This window comes from Galeopterus variegatus, unplaced genomic scaffold (assembly GCF_000696425.1).
Source record: "Galeopterus variegatus unplaced genomic scaffold, G_variegatus-3.0.2 Scaffold2287, whole genome shotgun sequence".
Classification (NCBI taxonomy): Eukaryota; Metazoa; Chordata; class Mammalia; order Dermoptera; family Cynocephalidae; genus Galeopterus; species Galeopterus variegatus.
Window position 1 is genome coordinate 210,319 of NW_007728398.1, and position 18,857 is coordinate 229,175.

Below are 18,857 nucleotides of genomic sequence, written 5' to 3' on the forward strand. Positions count from 1 at the left end.
CTTGTTTGTCGATGTAGGATCGTTGTTGAAAGAATTATTCGCCTTTTGTTGCTCTTGGAAATACAATCAATACTCTGGTATCATAGCGCACAGCTCTCAGGATCGCGCTGTTTCCTGGCACGGCCGCTCCAGACCCGTCGCCATCATAGTCTCCTCATACCATCACTCTTCCTGAACTTCGCTTTCAAGCTCTTCATGTTTGGCCCATTCAGCCTTCGGAAGCTCTAGAGGAGATTTTTCAACACAGTTTTTGAAGCTGGGAAGTCCAAAGTCCGTATGGTGGTGGCAACAGTGACCCAGGGGTCTCACAAGCCCATCACGCTGTCTTCACTGCATTCTCTTCAACTCCCAGCTCTCAGAAGCCTTGCTCTTAACTACTCTGTCTCAGTGCTAGTTTCTGAGGCTGGGAAGTCCAAAGTCCACAGGCTGGTGGTGGTGACAGTGACCCAGGGGTCTCACATTGCAAGATGGTGGAAGCAGAGAGAGCAAGACCCATACTTTTTTTTTTAACAGAGCAACTTTCTTTTAAAATAAAACCTTTCTTAGAAAATCAACATATAAAATGTAAATGAAGAATTTATTGTAATTAATTTTCTTCATAAGTTCACATTTATAGCATTTACTAACTATAAGTACTATTAACGAGGGTTAGCAGGTCAGTGGTTTCTTATATGCTAAAATTAGCATATAACAAATTTTCAAGTGCATATTTTTAATCCCACTTTTTGAAATAAAATTCAATCCATACATTTACTGAACTCTTTCAGAAATTCATAAAAGCTTAGGTTACTGACAATACAATTTAAGAGCCCACAATTTCAAATAATAAGATCCCCATCTTTTTTGTGAAAAATTGCTACTTTCTATTTTCCCTAAATTGTGAGACCCTTGGCTTCGGAAGAGTATAAGTATCAGTGTTTCTAGCTGTTAAGGCTTCAAGGATATGGGAAATTCCTTAGCAAAGTAGGTGAGTAGACTCCCAAAAGTGGCATTAAATTCCAGTTGACTGATCAGGGGCCCCTGCTCTAGAAATTCTACTGGTCTGTTACTTAAAGGATTTAAAAAGTATATTATATACTATCCTATTGTAATTTTAAAGACTACTACCAAAATAATTAAAACAGTTTATGTATATGCCACTTCTCTGATATTTTCTTTCGAATAATTTAATTAACTATTGAAATTTAAAAACACATGCAATATGAAAGTGACACTCAAAGTTTTCCAAACCTCATAGTCTGATTTTTTTCATTGATACTCTCTCCTTTATTTTCTGCAGGATAAATACAAACAAAAGAGCAGAAAGCAGAGCAGCTAGCCTGAACATTGTTCCCTGAGTATGGATGAGTCACCTAATGTATGAGTGCCTCTGTGTCATCCCACAGTACTTGGTCTAAAGTTGGAACTAGGCAGAGACGTGACTTAGATGTTTTACTGTCTACACTTGCGGGCTAAAGGGAGAGAATCATTATTCCTCTGTGCCACTTGGGAGTGGGGTGGATACAAGGCAATGAAGAAAGGAAAATAATGTCACACCCATCTTTTATGCACTTCTGAAGGGTCCAACTTGTGAAAGTTTCTAAATCCCTTTTTGAAAGTCCATTTTAAAACTAAAGTATTCTTAAAGTTGGGCCATTTATCCTCACGGTGATTCTAACTTTTTCTTTCCTGTATTCTCTCACTTTGCCACATATCTACTCCTGTCACATCTTTAAATATCAAATGTTGGCACCTGTGTCTCATCGTGCTTTGAGAGAAGCCAAAAGCTAAACTCTTTTCCAAGAGTCATTGGGTATCATTAGGTCTCTACTAGTATTCAGAATACAGTGAAAATTGACGCTATAAACATTCCTTCAAATCTTACACACAGACCCAGCTATTACCTATAGTACCTGTAAGTATAGAGAGCCTAATCCCACATACCAACAGAACAAATCTACCTGTGGTTGTCTTTATACAAATGTAGCCACAAAACCAAGGAAAACTGAACTGTTTTAAATTTTGGAAAGCTATTGTTATACTTGGAAGGAGGAAATATGTTAGATAGGTTCTTTCCTACTATAATGACTTATAAGATTTAATCCATTTGAATTCTTTTTTATTAAATTTTCCCTAAAGCCACTAAGATGCTGCTGTTTTAAAACTTAACAAATTAAAGCCTATTGCAATCCTAGTAATGTTTTTTAAAGTAATCATCTTTGTAGAGTAACTCTTAATTCTCACCAAGGTAAATCTCTGCAGTTAAACTCTAGGATTTGTGTGACTTTGCCAATCTGTTTATGAAGTCTAAGTATTTAATTCTAGCATATTTTTGAAATAATTTCATTTCTCCCTTGCCATAAAATGTAATCATATACAGTATAGGAAAAAGAGAAACTTTCTATAACACTGTCTCCTTCCCCAAAGGAAGAAAATTGTTTTTAAAATGTTATTTACAATATTTTCCAAATTGTTTATAGTATTCCTATACTGTTTTTATCTTCTACTTTGCTTTTATAAGTCATTTAATTTGGTAGACTTTGTATTTCATAAAGGTGAAAATTTTGTTTTTCTAAATTGTGCTTTCAGGAGATGAATGGCTAAGATTAGGTTTTATCCCATCTTTCTTACCTATGTAAAATAATTGAAATGATTGATTATGAAAGGGAGGGAGACTATCTATCCTTGAGCAAAATAAGCTAATTTCTACCAATGAATTTAAGAGTCAGCTTTACTACCTCTCAGAACACTCCCATGCCTGATGCCTGAAATTCTACTGCTAAAGCTTCAGGCATTTAGTTTGTAGTATGAATATTTCCAGTTAAAATACCCTGAAAGAGGTAATATTTTAATCTGTTACCAGTTTTTGCATTTGTAGCTGAGGATAGGCACATTAGGACACTAGCAATCTTAGGAAATTACCCCTAACCCCAGTGGGGGCCAAGTGACTAGAGAGTACAGAAAAAGACAGCTGAAGGACATGAAGACAGAGTTCACCCACTTGACAATAAAAATATAATGCCCAAACTTTAGAATAAGAAGGAACCTAGACAAAATCTAGTCTAAACCCTTAATATTAAAATCAAAGGCTTAGGGAAGCTAACCAGCAAAGTTTTTGTTGAAATCATAGTTTACTTTTGTTTGTTTTTTAATAAGAAAGAAACATGAAATGTTAATCTAGGTAAAGGTTCAAATCAAATATTTTTGTTCTTCAATATATCGTGGAGATTTTGGAGCAAACAATAATTGCATTTTATCCTTTTTTTTTTTTTTTTTTTTTAACCAGTAAGGGGATCGCAACCCTTTGCATGGTGTTGTCTGCACCACGCTCAGCCAGTGAGCGCACCGGCCATCCCTATATAGGATCTGAACCCGTGGCCTCGGCGCTAACAGCGCCACACTCTCCCGAGTGAGCCATGGGGCCAGCCCATAATTGCATTTTAAAAAGAAACAATGGAAAATGATTCTCATGTAGCAACATAAATTTCCTAAGTAATGTTAATAGTTTCAAAGATAACATACAAGCCAAACTGTTGTTTTCTTTAATAGTTCTAAATATTTAGGATTTCAGATTTCCTGAAGTTCATATTAAGACTAGTCTTAGTCATGTAAATGTGGGTCAAACTAATGTTATCTGTAAACAGAAATACTTTGAAGGAATGTTAGTCTTGTTTGCCTAAATTCGGGCTGAATTTTTACAACTTTATTTGTAAAATTCTTATCTTTGATTCTTTTTTTAATATCAAAATCTATAGGAAAGACAACCTTAGGTTTAGATTTTTCAATTTGAAAAACAAATAAGCTCAGTTGTTTTCATTATTATATCATGTTCATCTTTAGTGAATGTGCTAGAAGTATTCTTGTCTCAATGCCTTAAGAATTAACTTCTAAAAATTTCTTCAAAGTAATTTAGAGATACTTGTTGTCAGAGTGGGATAGATAATGATAAGGAGGCTTAGTAATATTTTTTTTATCTCATTTGGGTTTATATTCAATCTACCTAAATTAAACGTTTCAACTAGTTGTATTAAAATTTAATCCATGGTCTCTGAATTAACCATGTATAATGAGAGGGTATATGATAGCCACTGCTGAGGAATGTCTTCAGTGTCTGGATTAATAGTTATGAGAAATGCATTAACTGTTGAAGAGCTGCTGTTTGCTCTGACACCCATCCATATCCCCAGTTCCTAGGGTGCCATACAGTACCATGCAATCAGCCAGCCAGTCCTGTTTGAGGATATGCTTTGCAAGGCAATGGGGATATGGAATTAAATCACAGTCTCTGCTGACCAGAAGCTCACAGTCTTATAGCTAAAACAGACCCATTGAGTAGATAAGTGCAATACAATGTGAAATGGTCTATGTCTGAGGCATACCCAAAATGTCAAGGGAATATAAGGATGAACCCCTAAACCAGGTGATGCCTGAGATGGGTCTTAAAAAACAAGTAGAAGTTAGCCCAGCAAAGAAGGGAGAAAGAACATCTCAAACTGAAACAAAAAACAAAACACAACCTAGTGTATAGGGCCCACAGAGGGTAAGAAAGACATGTGCAGGGGATTAGAAGTACAGGTATACATCAGAGTTATTGCAGGTTCAGTTCCAGACCACCACAATAAAACATATATTGTAATAAAGCAAGTCTTATGAATTTTTTGGTTTCCCAGTGTATAGAAAAGTTATGTTTACACTAAACTGTAGTCTATTAAGTTTGCGATAGCGTTATGTCTAAAAACACAATGTATATACTTTAAGTAAAAAATACTTTATTGCTAGGCCGGCCTGTGGCTCACTCGGTAGAGTGCGGTGCTGATAACACCAAGGCCACAGGTTCGGATCCTATATAGGGATGGCCGGTTTGCTCACTGGCTGAGCGTGGTGCTGACAACACCAAGCCAAGGGTTGAGATCCCCTTACCGGTCATCTTTTAAAATAAATAAATTAATTAATTAATTAAAAAAATACTTTATTGCTAAAAAATGATCATCTGAGCCTTCAGCAAATCATAGTCTTTTTGCTAGTGGAGGTTCTTGAATCAATGTTGTTGGTTGCTGACTGATCAGGGTGGTGATTGCTGAAGGTTGGGGTGTCTATGGCAATTTTTTAAAATAAGACAACAGTGAGTTTGATGCATCGATTGACTCTTTTTTTCATGGAAGATCTCTCTGTGGCATGTGATTCTGTTTTATGGCATTTTACCTAGAGTAGAACTTCTTTCAAAATCAGAGTCAGCGCTCTCAAACCCTTCCACAGCTATCATCAACTAAGTCTATATAATATTCTAAATCCTTTGTTGTCTTTCAACACTGTTCACAACATCTTCAGCAGGAGTAGATTCTATCTCAAAAAACCACTTTCTTTGCTCCTCCATAAGAAGCAACTCCTCATCCATTCAGATTTGTTCATGAGATTGCAGCAATTCGGTCACATCTTCAGACTCCACTTCTAGTTTTCTTGCTCTTTCTACCACATCTGCAGTTACTTCCTCTAATGAAGTCATGAACCCTTCAAAGTCATCCATGAAAGTTGGAATCGACTTCTTCAAAACTTCTCTTACAGTTGATATTTTGACCTCCTCTCATGAATCACAAATGTTCTTAATGTCATCTAGAATGGTGAATTCTTTCCAGAGAATTTTCAGTTTACTTTGCCCAGATCCAGCAGAGGAATCACTGTCTATGACAACTATAGCCTTATGAAATATATTTCTTAAATAATAAGAGTTGAAAGTCAAAGTTACTCCTGATCCATGGGCTACAGGATAAATGTTGTAGGCATGAAAGCAACATAAATCTTGTGCACCTCCATCAGAGCTCTTGGGTGAATAGGTGTATTGTCAATGAGCAGTAATATTTTGGATGTTATCTTTTTTTCTGAGTAGTAGGTCTCAATAGTGGGCTTAAAATATTCAGCAAACCATGCTGTAAACAGATGTGCTGTCATCCAGGCTTTGTTGTTCCATTTATAGAGCAAGACAGAGAAGGTTTAGCATAATTTTTCTTAGGAATTTATTTTTTAATTGAAACATTGATTATACATATTTATGGAGTATAGAGTTATATTTCAATATATGTATACAATGTGTAATGATCAAATCAGGGTAGTTAGTATATTCATCATCACAAAAATTTGTCATTTCTTTGTGATGAGGACATTTGAGCTCCTCTCTTCTAGCCATTTGAGAACACACAATAAATTACTTTTAATTATTGATGCCTAGCACTGCTGCATACTACTAGAACTTATTTTTCCCATCTAGCTGTGATTTTGTGTCATTAACCAACCTCTTATTATCACCCCTGTACCATTTCCTTCCCAGCCTCTAGTAAACACAGTTCTACTCTCTACTTCTAAAAGTTCAACTTTTTTCTTTTTAGTTCCCATATATGAGTGAGAACAAGCAGTATTTGTTTTTCTGGGCCTGACTTATTTCACTTTGCATAATGTCTTTCAGACTCATCAGTGCTGCTGCAAATTACAGGATTTCATTATTTTTCTAAGCAGTATTCCATTGTATATATATGCCACATTTTCTTTATCCGTTCATCTGTCGAGAGACACCCAGGTTGATTCCATATCTTGGCTGTCATGAATGGTGCTACGTAAACTTGGGAATTATACTCTTTGGTATAGATTTAGCATAATTTTTAAGGGCCGTAGGATTTTTGGAATGGTAAATGAGCATGAGCTTCAGCTTAAAGTCACCAGCTGCATTAGCCCCTAACAAGAGAGTCAGCCTGTCCTTTGAAGCTTTGAAGCCAGGCATATTGCTTTCTCCTCTCTAGGTATGGAAGTCCTAGATGGCATCTTCTTCCAATATAAGGCTATATATTTTACATTGAAAATCTGTTGTTTAGTGTAGCCACCTTCATCAGTCATTTTAGCTGATCATCTGGATCACTTGCTGCAGCTTCTACATCAGCACTTGCTGCTTCACCTACACTTTTATGTTATGGAGGAAGCTTCTTTCTTTAAACCTCATGAACAAACCTCTGCTGGCTTCAACTTTTCTTCTGCAGCTTCCTCACCTCTCTCAGCCTTCATAAAATTGAAGAGAGTTAGGCCCTTGCTCTGGATTGTTCTTTACCTTAAGGGAATGTTCTGTCCGATTTGATCTTTTATTCAGACCACTAAAACTTACTCCATATCAGCAATAAGGCTATTTCATTTTCTTATCATTCTTGTGTTCATTGGAGTAGCACTTTTAATTTCCTTCAAGAACTCTACCTTTGCATTCACAACTTGGCTAACCGTTTGGCACAAGAGGCCTAGATTTGTCCTATCTTTGCTTTCAACATGCCTTCCTCACTGAGCTTAATCATTTCTACCTTTTGATTTAAAGCAAGGAATGTGCAATTCTTCCTTTCACTTGAACACTTAGTGGCCATTATAGGATTATTAATTGGCCTAATATCAACATTATTGTGTCTCAGGGAATAGGGAGGTCTGAGGAGACAAGAAAAGATGGGGAACAGCCAGGTGGCAGAGCAGTCAGAACACACACATTTATTGAATTGATTAAGTTAGTTGTCTTATACAAGCACGGTTCATAGATCCCAAAACAATTACAATTGTAACGTCAAAGATCACTGATCACAGATCACCATAACATGTATAATACTCATGAAGAAAACTGAAATAATGAAAGAATTACCAAGGTAATCTCTGTGACACAGAGACACACAGTAAACACACACTGAAAAAAATGGCACAGTTAGACTTGCTTGACACAGAGTTGCCACAAACCTTCAATTTGTAAAAAACACAATATCTGCCAAGCATGATAAAGCAAAGCACAATAAAATAAGGTATCCCTATTCTCTGGATGTACATGGCTGGATATGTGAGGGTTAGAAATGAGACTAGAGTAGAAAAAGGCAGCTTCATGGAGAATGTTGCATAACATGCTAAGAAGTTTGGATTTTATTCAAAAGGCAATGAGAAGGTATTAAAGAATTTTAATCAGGTAAGTAACATGCTCAAATTTGCATTTCAGATAAATTACTTTAATTCAGTTTGAAGGATAGATGGAAATAGATGTAATAGCGTAGACAAGGCAAGATGGATGGAATCATCCAGAGATTTGGTGTACATAAACATTCATTTATATTTGCTGTCATGAAGATCGAGATCTCTTGCCCTAAAGTAAACCAGTTTTACTGGGTCCTTTAGATCAGTACCTATGCTGCAGAAATCCAGAGAAATGATTTTTGTCTGTTTCTTTCCCTTTTCTCAAAGTGTGTGCTGACAAAAGGAAACTCTATATTGTGGCATTTGCAGCATTGTTAAATAGCAGTGCCACTGGATGGGAAGGCCAGGAGGCACCGTAGCATATTTGTTACTGACACAAGTTACACTAGACTTGGCACAATTCTGAAATTCATTTACTCAGCAAATATGTAAGCTGTATTTTAGGCACTGTATTAAGCATTGTAAGAGATTCAAAGATGAAATACATGCAGATCCTTCCCATAAGTTGTTCAGACTTTTGATGGAAGTCATGTCCATTAATATATTTTATACAAGATCAAATTGCTGTCATGAGAGAAGTACATACTATGAAAAGGAAAACTTTCATGGATGAAACATTGGAAGGATGGATAATATCTGAACACTCAAAAATAAGGAGAAAAGGTATTTAGGTAGTGAAAACTACAGAAGCTAGACACAAAATATATTGGTAACAGTACATGATTCAGACTGCTTGGAATTGAAGTAGTTAGGTCCTAATCATGAGGGCTGAACTGAGAAATTTGGACTTTGTCCTAAAAACACCATACACGGTTTCTCAGCAGGTATGTGATCTTCAGAACACTTTGTTTTTAAAATTTTAACCTGAAATATTGTGAATAAAATAGATTTCCAATGGAAAAGACCAAAGTTGGAGAAAACAGCCACTGTAATAGTCTAAGCTCAGAGTAATCAGTGTCTGAAATTGGCAAGCATTAATAGGAATAATGGTGGGAGGATGGGATTTATTAGAGCAGTAGAATGTTGAATGTTGCCATTGATAAAATTTTGAAAATAAGATTTTAGAATGGATGATTTGGGGGATAATAATACCATTTAAAAACAGCAGCAATAGATTTATCAAGGAGAATGATGATATCTAAGCATGACTTTTATATCTATAAATGCTATTTAGTTGTATTATATATGAGGAAACTGTAGGATTAATTCTATATTCCTTTTTAGCTATTGATACACTACTGAAGGTATAGCCTGTAGTTGGGCTTAAAGATCTATAATGCCAATTATAATTAGTTAACACAGCAAACAAGCCAACATAAAGGTATGTATACCTTCATAAAAGGCCTGGTAAAATACTGGTGTTTTTTGTCTATAGAGGTATGATGTCCTTAAGTGTGGTACCCACCAAAAACACTGTGTTCTTTTTTTTATATATGGTTAATGACAATTTATTGTATTCTTGAAAAATGCAAAGAGAGTGGATGTTAAGTGATCTCACCACAAAAATAATAACTGTGTTAGGTAATACAGTTATTAATTAGCTAGATTTAACCATTCTATAGTTTATATCTGCTTCAAAACATCATGAGGTACACAATAAATACATAAAATGTTACCTGTCAGATTAAAAAAATAAAATAATAATATAGTTGGCTTATCTTCCAACAAAAGACAAATACATTGACAAGTAGGAGCATTTGTTTTCTTTTTCAAGGAATTGTTTCCATTTAAAATCACCATCATCAGTTACCATATTAATACAGATTTTTACTTAAAAGATCCCAGAGTTAATCCTCAAAGTTAGTTCTCCCCAGAGTTAGTTCTCAAAGCTTATAATAGTATAGAAATACTGTCACATAAATTCAGGAGAAACTTAAATATTAGAGTTAAATCAACAATCTCTTTTTTATATATTTTTAAATTTATTTTTATTTTTTTATTTTACTTCTCAATATATATCGTAGTTGATTTTCATGCTCCTTTACCCATTCCTCTTCATCCCTTCCCCTCCCCCCCATCTTCTGTTCACTTGACTTAAATAGTTCAAGGAATTTTTGTGATTATTCTGTCTTCTCCCCCCCAACCCTTGATTTGTTTGTGTGTTTATTTATTTATTTATTTTTAGCTCCCACAAATAAGCAAGAACATGTGGTATTTCTCTTTCTGTGCAACTCTTGGCTATCGTAAATAGAGCTCCAATAGACATTGGAGTACAGGTATCCTTTCGGCCTGATGATTTCCATTCCTCTGGGTATATTCCCAGCAGTGGAATAGCTGGGTCATATGGTAGATCTATCTGTAATTGTTTGAGGAACCTCCATACCATTTTCCATAAAGACTGCACCATTTGCAGCCCCACCAACAGTGTATGAGAGTTCCTTTTTCTCTGCAACCTCTCCAGCACTTATCATTCTCAGTCTTTTGGATATTAGTCATCCTAACTGGAGTGAATGGTATCTCAAAGTAGTCTTGATTTGCATTTCCTGGATGCTGAGTGAGGTTGAGCATTTTTTCATGTGTCTGTTGGCCATTCATATATCTTCCTTTGAGAAATGCCTATTCAGCTCCTTTGCCCATTTTTTAATTGGGTTATTTGTTTTTTTAAAAAATACTGTGTTCTTTAAGGATTTAGACATGAGACTGTTTCTGTGCTGAATTTTGAGCAAATATTTTAAAGAAATTTTAAAATCTTTTTGTAAAGTAAAGAATTTTTCTGGAATATGAAAATTTATCCATGCAATTTACCTATTCAATGTACCTCTATCATTCTTAGAACCGATTTTTTTCTATCTGCCTGATTAAAGTGTGGCATTGCTACTTACACTATTGTTATGTAGAGTGACTTATAAATACAGGAAAGTCTTCATACCTTAGAAACCTAGAAGGTAACGTACATCATCCATACCTGTTAATACTGTGCCAATAATCCAACACTTTTGGCACAAGAAATTTACAGAACTTTTTCTGATCTATTTGTTCATTGGGCTCCCAGATTTTGTTTAATGAAATTTTTATTTTCATTGTAAGTGCACACTTGAATGCTTTTGGTAATGTCCACCAAATGGGATGTTGAGCTGAGTGGTATATTTTTGGAGACGGGTACAGCTTACTGCAAGACAAGGTAAGATGTATAATGTAAAATCACCATGTGCCAAGGAAAAATCATATGCTTACAGGAATATATCCAATAGTGTAGTCAACGTAGTGAACAGCTCTATTTGAACACCTGGCCAACTGACTGCTACAGTAAATGGATGTTTTTATGCTTTCATAATATTATTATTCCATACTAGAGATGTCATTGTAATTACTGCTGACTTCTTTAGTTATTTTTTTTATCTTTTAATTCCTTCAAGTGTGTCATCAAAAATTGTAATTTCTTATGAACAAAGGAAGGTTAAAAAATAGTGTTTATGGTTGCCATTGCTACCTTTGCCAAAACCAAACCAAAAATTGTAATGGGTATTGTTGAAATTACACTGTCAAGATGTATATATGATTGGGGCTAATTACCACATAAATACTTTTATTTCCTTCATATTCTCTAAACTGGGTACTTTGAGCTGTAGCTTTTCAAGTTCTTAGTTTGTAAAATAGCATCATGTCTAGCTCTTGGATAGTATACAATATGATAGTACACAGTATATTCAATACTGTATATACACAGTATAGAACCTCTTTAAATGTGAGTGTTATTTACCTCATACATGTGTTTATGCTGACAAGCAGTGGCTTTTTTGAGTATAAAAGGTGAATGTAGAGAATTCAAATTTTTGTCTAGAATATGAGGAAAGCAGTGAAGTTACAGTCATAATCATAAAATATGTATTGTTGCATGTTCATCTCTAACACTACCTTGGTGCGAAGAATTTATACATATCTGTCTTCCACTGCAATACAAAGAAATAAAATCAGAGTCCTTAGCATGTGGACAGAGTGCTTATCTCAACGTATTCTCTATCATTTTGCTTTCCTTGCCAGATTTAATTCAGGACTGACCATACTCAACTGTGGTCACTTAGAGTCACCATTGTCATATGTCAGATATTGTCTTCTATTTACCTCTTTTATTCTGTGTAATTAACACAAAATATACAGAAATCTGTTCTTGGCTCATTTTTCAAATACCTAATATTTTATTGTGATTATGAAGGACTCAAAAAGTGAAAAACATATTGAAATATCTACCTTTACAATATAATCTGACCACTTCTCAGATGTTTAGAAGTTGCCTAAAGAAGTTTTACTTCTTATGGTATGACACATGAGAATTTGTATTGTAGGCAGTGAAACTTAAATAATTGCCTAGGAAAAAAGGTCCTCAAATTGCTAAAATTGTCGTTATTGACCAAGTTACATGAATAAAAGAGACTGTTCATCATATATATACTGAAATGTAACTAGGCCAATCTCATTCTCTCTGCTATTTGCCAGTAATGCAGTTAAGCATAGAAGTTTTAGAGGTTTGACCACCCTGTCTACAAGCATTCATGCTTAACCAATCTTTTTTTTGTGCTAGAAGTTTCATAACAGGGGGGTTCTTGGATGAGTGTTCTTAAATGTCTTCCAGGACTTTTTGGTTGAACTAAACTAAGAATAAGGGAAGCATGGTTTAAGGTTTTGTGCCTGTCTTCCAAAGAGTAGCCTAAAAAAGGTTTGGAATAATTTTGCATTTTGGATAAGTTTCCTCTTCCCAAAAATACTCCATTGCCATCATATTTTGTCAAGTATTTTAACATATAATCTAGATTTTTTAAAAAACATCAAACTGTAAAGCACAACCAATAGAAAATTTTAGGGTAATAACAAGTTTATTACATACTTCTAGTGACTAAACGGCAGTTTAGACTAAAGTCTTCTTTAAAGCACATAATAAATAGGTGTTACTGAACCCACAAAATTATCCAGATGGTCATCTATGATTTTAGATATGGTTACTGGATATTGGATATTTGGGTTCAGAGGAGCACTTTTTTAAACCAAATATTCACAGAATTTATCTTTTAAAGTAAACAATTTTTTTCTCCAAAGTCAGATGATTCTAATTTTCTAATAGGTAGCTGAACAAACTACACTTAAGAGGAGCTCAAATGTGACTGTACATTGTAAAGCTTAACCCAGTCTAAGCAGTGTCTTTTATTTCTGATTGGCAAAGGAAAGAATCTGATTGGCTCAGACTGCATCAGGTATCTACCTTCACCCTCCCCTCCCTGCTGTCTTTTCAGCCTTGGTCGTCTGCATGGTCATCTTATACAAACGTTAACAGCCTAGGCTCACCCTTTCATTAAAGAATCTGATTGGCTCAGACTGCATCAGGTATCTACCTTCACCCTCCCCTCCCTGCTGTCCTTTCAGCCTTGGTCGTCTGCATGGTCATCTTATACAAACGTTAACAGCCTAGGCTCACCCTTTCATCAGGGGCTGTGGCTGGGGAATCTTCCAAACAAGAAAGCGGGAAGTAAAGAGGCAACCCAAACATGTCTGCTGCAGCACTTCACTAGGATAGATTTGAATTACTTTTACTGCTCTAAAAGCACTACAAAGAAAAGATGTTCACAGCTGATGAGGGCACATGTTCACAGTTGATTCAATTGATTCAGACTTGACAGATGTAGATACATTTGCTGAGAATATATGGGCTGTTAAGTTCTTAGTTTGTGTTATCGAAAACTTCATTTTAAGATATATCTTTACTGAAAATAAAGGTACTATAAGTTAAAAAAAAAAGTGCCATCAGAGTAAGTGTACTCTGAGAAAGAAGTCATTACTGTTCATGAAAACTGTAGTTGAAAATATTGAATAATTATAAAAGTTTGAGAAACTAGTGCTGATGAAGTTCAAGGGTAATCTGCTCATGATTATAAATTGTCTGTCCATTCTAGAAGACTGACTAAACAATGTCCACTGAATGCTAGTGTTGATTTTATCTCTTTTTATTTTTCAGAACTTACTTATGATTCTCTCTCTCATTATTAATGCTAAATACTTTTCTTTAAAGAAAAGAATAATGGTGCAGCAGCTGAATAGAAAATTTTAAATGTAAAATATGTGGTCAATCTCCACCATCATTCTTGAGAGAAGGATTCTCAAATATCTCCTCTCTCCAGTAATGACAGAGAAAGAGAAACACAGAGAGAGAGAGACAGAGAGTAGTATTCTAAAAGAAGATGAGCCTACAAAATCTGGGACAATTGAAAAATTCTCATGTCAATAATTAGAATTTTCCCCCTTGTGCAGTGATGATTTATGAGTCATAACCTTTTAAAACTCTATAATTTTACATTTTTAAAATAACACAGCTAAAGTGGAAGTTTAGGGAAAAATGCCTCTGCTGTGCTGAACAAATAAACATTTCTTTATGTTAGTCATCAGTGATTGTTAAGAAAGGGAAGAAAATATTGCTTAAACTTCTTATAACTGGTCTTCACATTCACTCTCCTACCCTTTCTCCAAATTGTTGCCAAAAAGCCAATCTAATATGTTACTTTTCTGTGCAAAACACTTGCTGACTTTTGCTCTTAGGATAATGACCAATATCCTCAACATGGCCTACAAGGACCTGCGTGGTCCGGCCTCTGCATCCATTTCCAGGCTCATCTTATCTCGTGTTCCTCTGAGCTCTCTAAATTCCACTGATACTGGCCTTCCTTCATCTCTCTTAATTGGCCATATGCCTCCCCACTACGCACCTAATATTTCTGCCTGAAATTTTTATCCCCTCCACTACACTATCCTACCTCCATTCCATCTTTTTGCCTGATTAACTTTTATTAATTCTTCAAATTTTAAATTGGCCATCACTTTCTCAGTGAAAAACTTCCCTGTCCTCCCCAAATTGATGTATCTATTAAGCATCATATACATCTCTTTCAGAGTAGTTTTCACAATTGTTATTTTACATTTATCTGGAGTTGTTTGAGTAATGAATTATATTTAAGAATGTCTTCCTCTCCAGTTCTTCTCTAGATTCTATATAAAGAATTACCTTTTTATCTTTTTTTTTTTTTTCAATTTCCAGAGTTCTACTCTCACGCCTTTAATTGTACTTTTAATTACTTTCTGGGGCATATTTTTTTCTTCAAAATCTTATGCTATTTCTAAATATTTTAAACCAATGGATGTTTTTAATTCCTAAATTAAAAGTAACAGTCAAGGAAACCATCAGAACCCTTCTAAAGTACAAAAACAATAAGAGGTCACCTCCTTCAGAGAGCATAAAATTGGAAATAATGGAAATGTCATTTCAGTTTACTTGAGAAATAAACAACAGAAATGTTTCCAACTAGTGCTAATGACCTCTAACAATTCTAAGTAGAGTCCCATTTAGCAATTATTTGCCCAAAATGGATAGGCTTTTGCAGTATCAATTTAGACCTGAGAATATACACTTGCCTGTATCACTTTCAGAGCCTTAAAATGATGGTGGTAGTAGTAAAGAACTGCAAACCATGAATAATGTGTAACCATGCGATTACCTTTGTTTTACTTTGTCAGGATCACTTTTACAATTCTTCATTTAATGAGGAAGGGTTTCTTTATATCTTTGGCTAGTAGTCTTCTTCCTTTCTCTTTTCCACTTCATTTTCAATCTGATTTTTTTTTTTCAGAGGTGCCTTATTTCGTTTATGGTAAAATACTCACATGGGCATAGACAACGTTAGTACTATCTTCTGAAAATCAGTGATGTCTGTCAGTTTCTCTCAGACACTCAAGTCTACACACAAATAAATGTTTTCCTTAAACTTTCCTTCTCAGTTTTGTTCGGGGTCACATTTCAGGCAGCATCAACATTCCATTCAGCGCTGCGTTCACTGCAGAAGGGGAGCTTACCCAGGGCCCTTACACTGCTATGCTCCAGAACTTTAAAGGAAAGGTCATTGTCATTGTGGGGCATGTGGCAAAGCACACAGCTGAGGTAAGTGTACTCAGAAATGTCATATACATGTAAGATGAGTTATTTACCTGCCTACTATATAAGTTGTCAAAAAGTATGTTTCTTCAGGAGTTTGTCACAAATGAAATGAGCTTTGAAGATCTATCTTCTTATATAGAAGAGTTGCCTTTAATTCAAGCATTTGTCCCTCATTGTTCAACATCAGGATCAACGGTAAGCTTAGAAAAAGCCAAATAATAGCTTAAGGAATTTTTTTGTTTTTTTTAACTGCTTTTTGAAATTGCAAAGAAGTAGCTTGAATTCCCTCCATTGGAGGAAAATAGTAGGACTGGAGTGTAGGTTCTGAAAGCTGGTCAGAATGGAATGTGTTGGATTTGGGAGTTTTGTTTACTAGAGGCTCAAAGCTTTTTGATGATAGAAAATTCAGGAAGAATATCAACTTTCAGATATGAGGAGTACATGAAACAAAGAGTTTCCATCTTCTACGGCTATATTCTAAGCAAATTGAAAGAGTAGTATGTGGTGGAAAAAATAACACCTTTATTTTTTTCTAAATAAAAGACAAGATCAAGAATACAATTTAATATGAGAGCCAAATGGGCTTGCTTAAAAAAAATTAAAAATAAAAAAGCAGAAGTAGGCGGAGAACATATCTAGGTACAGGCAACATTGAACCAGTACAGGCCCTTTCTCTAAAGGGAGGAAAAAATCTGCTGCTAGAGAAGTAGCAGAGGTAGCTTGCTACCTGCAGACACCTCTTTTCTCACGGAGAAGGACAGAGCTGAGCCTTCCCAAATTTATCAATCAAATAAATCCTTCTCCCTCCCAGGATAGAGTGAATAGAGGGATAAAAGGAAAGTTCAGGAATACGCTTAGGAAAATTTCCTCATCAGGAAACCAGGAGTAGAGATAAAATATCCACCCCCCCATATGATATCTGCCCCCCCATATGCATATTTCTTTATGTCTATATAAACTGAAAAATCCAGAAATGTGGTCACTGAAAATGTAGTCAGATGAGAACTTTAAGACTTGATCATAGGCCATTCTAAGCATCTAACAATCCTTGTCTCAGAAGTACAGGGCTAATGGTAGCATTGGCTTTTGATGCTAAATGAAAATCAGCCTTGATGATGAAGCTTAACTGACTATGCTAAAGAAGTATCTGAGTGGATATTAGATATAAGTCATAAATCAAATCACTGACCCATCTTTTCTATAACTGTATCTAGCATCTAAAAGGGAACAATCTAAATATAGCTATTCAGAGAAAGTCAGTATAGTAACTGACCACTTTACTGTTAATTTCAAGTAAATGAGAACATTTTATAACTAAAGTGATGTATCTATATTATTTTGATGTAAGTTGTTAAATTATTATTAGTATTATTTTCACAATACCCTATACTGCTGCTACTAATTAATCCGTATTACCTTATACCAATGAAAAGTGTCAATTTTCAATTATAGTAAATAGCAATAAATTCATTACACAAAAATACTATTGAAAATCACATATTTCTAGGTTCCAAGTAATATGCAGCCTTAAGAAGAAAGCCGAACACTAGTAATAATAATAATAACAATAACAATAATAATAATAATAATGGACTGGTCCTTATATGGTAGGTACTGTAATAAGTATATTATATATACTATCTCAGTTTACTCTTCATAACAATTCCATAAGGAGTCATTATTCTATACTTCTTACACATGGGAAAAACTTAGGCTCAAAGTTTATCTAATTTGTTTGTTGTCAGGGCCAGCACTGAAACACAAATCTGTATGATTCTATAGGCTATACATTCAACTCAGTGAGCTCTTATTAAGGCTTTTGAGCCTGAATACTTCCACTTTTCCTGTTTTTAAAATCAGGCTTATTCTGATCTTTCACAGTTCACAGTAGTTCTTTCCAGTGGATGACAAGACCCAAAATAAACTTTTATGCTGCAAGTTCTAACAAGCTTAGTGTTCTATTTTCATAAAGCACTACCATTTGAAAGATGGTATCTAATACTTATTAGATCCTATATGATTTAATCTTCTTACATTTGCCACATGTTTCCAGACATTCTGCCCATCTTAATCTCTAGATTTCTATTTATTCTAATTTTACCATAAAGGTAAAAACATATATATATATATATATATGTCAATAGATAACTCATACTATATACTAACAATGAAAATTTCAAAAAGAAAAGTAAGAAAACAACTCCATTTACAATAGCATCAACAAGAACAAAATACTTAGAAAATTAATTTAAGGAGGAGTGAGACTTGTACACTGAAACTACAAAATATTGCTGAAAGAAACTGAAGAAGATCGAAATAATTGAAAAGACATCCCAAGTTCATGGATTGGAGGAACTACTGTCATGATGATGACAGTACTACCCAAAGCAATATACAAATTCAATGCAATGCCCATCAAAATTCTCATGATATTTTTTGCAGAAATGGAAAAACTCAACCTAAAATGCATATGGAATTTCTAGGACCCAGAATAGACAAAACAATCTTGAAAGAAGAACAAAGTTGGAGGACTAACAGTTACTACAAAGCTTCAGTAATCGAAACATGGAGTAGGCATAATGATAGACATATAGACTGATGGAATTTAATTTAAAGCCCAGAACTAAACTCTCATATGTATGGAAAATTTATTTTTAGCACGGTTGCCAAGATCATTAAATAAAAAAAAAATTTTTTTAAATAGCTTCTTCAACAAATGGTGCTGGAACAACTCAATATCCATATGCCAAAGAGTGAAATTGGACTTTTACCTTATGCCATATACAAAAATTAACTCATAATGGACCAGAGACCTAAATTTAAGAGCTACAATTGTAAAACTCTTGGAATAAAACATAGCCATAAATCTTTATGACCTTGGATTTGGCAGCGGTTTCTTGAATATGACACCAAAAGCATAGACTACAGAGAAAAAAACAAATAAATTGGACTTTATTAAAAGTAAAAATTTGCACTTTAAAGGATACTGTCA

General features: G+C 34.7%; 1 protein-coding gene across 1 annotated transcript in view; it reads left to right on the forward strand.

Moving 5' to 3' along the window:
* The window catches only part of TBCK (TBC1 domain containing kinase), a 240,904-nt gene that overhangs the window by 204,545 nt on the left and 17,502 nt on the right, over positions 1 to 18,857 (forward strand). Inside the window, exon 24 of the mRNA XM_008581170.1 lies at positions 15,709 to 15,868. Coding sequence (XP_008579392.1) covers positions 15,709 to 15,868 — 160 coding nt within the window. The remainder of the gene's footprint in view (positions 1 to 15,708; positions 15,869 to 18,857) is intronic.